General features: G+C 35.0%; 1 protein-coding gene across 1 annotated transcript; it reads right to left on the reverse strand.

Annotated features, from left to right (window-relative positions):
- Positions 1-1,380: 1,380 nt before the first annotated feature.
- Positions 1,381-2,319, reverse strand: LOC114099015 (olfactory receptor 5H19-like). The gene has a single exon (XM_027943232.2). The coding sequence runs from the start codon at positions 2,308-2,310 to the stop codon at positions 1,381-1,383; it is 930 nt and encodes a 309-aa protein (XP_027799033.2). The 5' UTR covers positions 2,311-2,319.
- Positions 2,320-4,800: the final 2,481 nt, after the last annotated feature.

Genomic DNA, 4,800 nt, shown 5'->3' on the forward strand with positions numbered 1-4,800 from the left:
AATATATGCATATAATCTAGTAGTAATGACAATAAATTAGAAGTTAATGAAGAGATATGATGTAATCAGAGTTTCCTTTATGAAGACTCATCCAGCAACAATGTTTCATAAGGAAAAGAGTGCCAACAGGATGGAGGAGATAGACAACTAGAGTTTTGCAGACATGCTAGGAAGCAGTTTTTAGATGAGGGATTCAGTAATATCCATAGGAATGTGTATGAAATTTCGGTGCTGAGGGGAAAGGCAGGAGTGAGGCTGAAGATGGATTACTCATTACACACAAACCATGGAGTAGAGCCAATGATCAAGAAGTTTTCAAGCATAAAACATACAAATGCTAGCTCGTTTTCACATCTTTCTCAGAAATCCACTTGGAAATCTGACATAATATCATGTTTTTATTATTTGATCTTTGGAAATATATACTTAAAGCTCCTCTTTTTCCATTATATATTTCAACAATTTTTATGTGTTACTACTTTATCTTTTTTTTTTTTATTATTGTGGGTTGTTCAAAACATTACAAATTTCTTGACATATCATATTCCACACTTTGATTCAAGTGGGTTATGAACTCCCACCTTCACCCCATACACTACTTTATCTTAATAGCTTCATTGTTTTTAATTCTAGGATAATTAAACCATTGCCCGCTGATTTCTTCTCTTCATGTTCTTCTTAATCCAATTCCAATGTAATCTTGTTTTCTGAATTAGTGAAGCTTTTTAGATGGTAAGACTACACAAGAACGCAACTAGAAATGGCCTCAGAATGCATCATAGATTGTGAGAGGTAACTGGCCTCTTCCCCCAACTCACCCAAACACACTGAGCCATGCCTTTGCTGTCATAATTTTGTTGTTGTATTCCCATTTCTGTTTATTTTTCTGTATGGTGTGTAAGTTAAGTTGCTACAGGAATGAAATTCACTATTTCCCAAAAGGGTGGATTGAAAGAACATTTGATAGCACCCATATTCTAGGGATTTGTTCACTGAAATACCAACCTGCCTCCTTCACAGAGCTCATGTGATATGTCTCCAAGTTACACAATTGCATTCAGATCAAAGACATCATATTAACTTCTTCTCATAGGAATCACACTATTTTAACAGTTAATGTATTTGAAGCCACAGTGAACAAAACAATCAAACCTATAAAGTGTTCTTATCTGAAATTATTTTAGTAAGTTATAACATTTGATAAAAATCCTTGCTTTTGAAAGACATAAGCAAATGTTTTATGGAGTTTATTAGTTACTTATACTTTATTAAAAGGCTAACTCAATTATAAGTGCAAAAATCTTTGAACACTGATCAAAATACAACCACATTAAACTTGAACTGTTTTGCCACTGTTCAATAAAAAGAGTAATATGAGATCTAAACATTCCTTTTTAAAAATTTTGTCACTGAATCTATGACTTGCTTATTCCTCAGACTGTATATAATTGGATTTAACAGAGGAATTATGATAGTATAAAATAGAGAGACCATCATATCTTGATCCTCTACTTGTGGAGAGGCAGGGTGCACATATATGAAGAGAAGAGGACCATAGTACAAAGACACTGATAAGAGATGGGCTCCACAGGTAGAGAAAGCCTTTCTTATGCCTCTGGCTGACTTCTTTTTTAAGATTGTGAAGAGAACAAGTGTGTAAGAGACCAGAATTGTCAAAATAGTGAAAACCTGAATTGAACCAGAGAAAATAAAAACAATTAGATAATTAATTGAAGGATCAGTGCAGGAAATCTTGAACAATGATATAATATCACAATAAAAGTGATGTATTATGTTGGAATTACAGAAGGTTAATCTGAATAAAAATCCTTCATGAATGAATGCGTGAATAAGTCCACCTACAAATGACAAGACTAACAGATTTATGCATAGTCTGTTGGTCATTATTACTGGATAGAGTAAAGGTTTGCATATGGCTGCATAGCGATCATAAGCCATTGCTGCCAGGAGAAAACATTCTGTGGTTGCACTGATATTAAAGGAAAAGAATTGTACCATGCATTCAAACAGAGAGATGAATTTATTCTTAGCTAAGAAGTTGACCAGCATCTTTGGAATCACTGTGGATGATATAGATGCATCCACAAAGGCTAAACTCCCAAGAAATAAGTACATGGGAATATGAAGCTGAGGGTCTTTCCAGATGAGAGTAATCAACCCAAGGTTCCCCACAAGGGTGATGAGGAATATCACCAAGAACAGCAGGAACAGAGGGAGTTTCCACTGTGGTTGGTGTATAAGTCCTGTGAGAACAAATACTGTCAGTGAAGTTGCATTGTCCTTTTCCATATTCTCAGTGGATATCCCCTAAAATGAAATATAGTATTATAAGAAAGCATTCACAAATTTTAGAATGTGAAAATTGGAGCAGTAGAATAAAACCCATGCACTTATCAGAATGCCCTTTCAATTTTATTTAATATTAATATAAGGTAAATTATGTCATAGATTGAAGAGATAATAAATTCAATTATTTCTATTTAAATTGGAATCAAATTAACAGATTTAAAAAACAAGAGGTCTTATAAGAAATGTTGGGCTGGAGATATACCTCAGTTGGTAGAGTGCTTGCCTCCCATGCACAAGGCCCTGGGTTCAATCCCCAGCACCACAGAAAAAAAAAAAGAAAAAAAGAAAAGTTAAATTTGGGGAGACACTGTTAATGTGATAAGAAAATGCTGTGCATGGGTCACAGGTGCAAGGTCCAGGGAAACGATACTTGGAAGACCTAAATTGTAAAATGAATTAAATGCAACAATACAGATATTATTCAACTGAGATAAAGCAAAAACATTTTAGGCACTGAAATTTTAAAATAGGAAGTAGCATTAGAAAATATATTTTAAATAATTTTTTAAATATTATGTGGCAGCTGAGAAGATGAGTTTCTGGGAGGACAAATTGGCATCAGTTTTTCAGACCCAATCATCTATCAGAAATGTCTGGGGACATTTGTACAAAAACAGATTGTGAGATATTATTAGAAAAAGTTAATTAAGTAGTTTAAAATCATTTGCATTTTTTAAAACAATCCCCAGGTGATTTAAATGCATCTGAAGTGATCAGACCATGTGTGATATGATACTGAGAGTGATGAGCACAAAGAGATAGATTAAAAAGAATTCATAAGAGGCTGGGGTTGTGGCTCAGCAGTAGAGCGCTCGCCTAGCACGTGTGAGACCTTGGGTTCAATCCTCAGCACCACATAAAAATAAATAAATAAAGGTATTGTGTCCAACTACAACTAAAAAATAAATATTAAAAAAAGAATTCATAATATAGAGTTACTAGTATGCAGTGTCATGGCACCTGTGAATGGGAGGTCAGTAGAGGAAAGAGAAATCATTTGATGACATGTGTAGATGATCATTAAAAATTGAGATTGAGAACTTTGATGCATGAGCAAAGTGGTGAAAAGTACATCTTCTGAACATGCAAGTGACATGTCCTCAGTAGTACTGAATCTATCAACACTTAATAATAATAATGATGTGGATGTCATTGGAGTAACTGGAAGGCAGTGTTATGAATGGCCTATGCATTCATGTATACACAAAGAAAATGGAATAAAGACAAAGAAGAAATTAAGGAACTTATGTTATTATATATTATATTATTATAAAAAGGGGATGGAAAGCATTTACTACAAGGTCCACATTCAATACCTTTTCTGTCATATAATCTTGGTGTCAGGCTGTGACAATATAGAAGGCAAGAAACTAGAAAGTCACTTTTCCATTCACCTCACATGTACAATCAAGGAGCTTGGCCTAGATTCATCCAAGTAAATCCACCAGAGCCAGGTTGGGCTTGAAATATGAACAGAATCAGACAAAGTTTCACACAGTAAAAATAATTTTAGTAGCATAGGTAGCCAAGGTAGCAATATTAAGACTCCAGGAAAAGTATCCTTCATTCACCACGATGGCAGTGACAGTGTGAGTCGTGGTATCTGAAGTTCAGAAGCAGTTACAACCCTCACTGAACTAGTGCATCAGAACAAAATTTTGGCTATTGGTTGACTGCATTGCCTTTTCTGTTCCTGCCCATTTTTCTATCTGATTACTCCAATCTCCCTAGCGTTTCTATGTTAGCATCAGTTTCCATTCAATAAAATCATTTCCTGGTGCCAATCAAAATTATAGGCTAGCTTCACTGTGAGGCCAAGGAGAGACAAGAAAAGGACAATGAGAAGAGTGCAACTGGACATTGAAAGCTGTTATCTTAAAGAGAGAAGAATGACAGACTGATGTACAGAACCAAATGCCAAATTAAATGTTCTAGAAGGACCAGGAATCAGTGGGGGTCACTAAGTGTTGAAATTTTCAAAAATGTTAGTGGCTTTGGTGAGACCAGATTCTATCTGTGATACTGTTGAGGTCAGAAAATAATAAGAAATAATTGGGAAACATGGCACTACAGTTAAGGGAAAGATAGAAAGTGTTTTGAGAAATATGGAGGACAGTGGGCATTTGTCTACTGTCCACTGTGATCTTTTTTCCTGTAGGACACATCCTAATAAAAATTTTCAAATAAAAGAGTAAACAAGTGACAGGAGAGGTAAGGAAGGACTCAAGAGAGAAAAAGAACAGAAGAAGTAAAAAGTGAAATTTGAGTGGATGAAGGAAAAACAAAAAGGGGGAAAAGAAATAGTCAGAGTATAACAAAAATATAGAAACACAAGTCAAAGCACAGGGAGAGAGGAAGTACCAGAGGAAGAGGGCCAAAAACTAAATGAAAGGAGAGTCTTAGAGGCTTTCCTACAAATCAAAGTCAGTT

The sequence above is a fragment of the Marmota flaviventris genome, chromosome 8, assembly GCF_047511675.1.
Source record: "Marmota flaviventris isolate mMarFla1 chromosome 8, mMarFla1.hap1, whole genome shotgun sequence".
In the NCBI taxonomy this organism is placed as follows: Eukaryota; Metazoa; Chordata; class Mammalia; order Rodentia; family Sciuridae; genus Marmota; species Marmota flaviventris.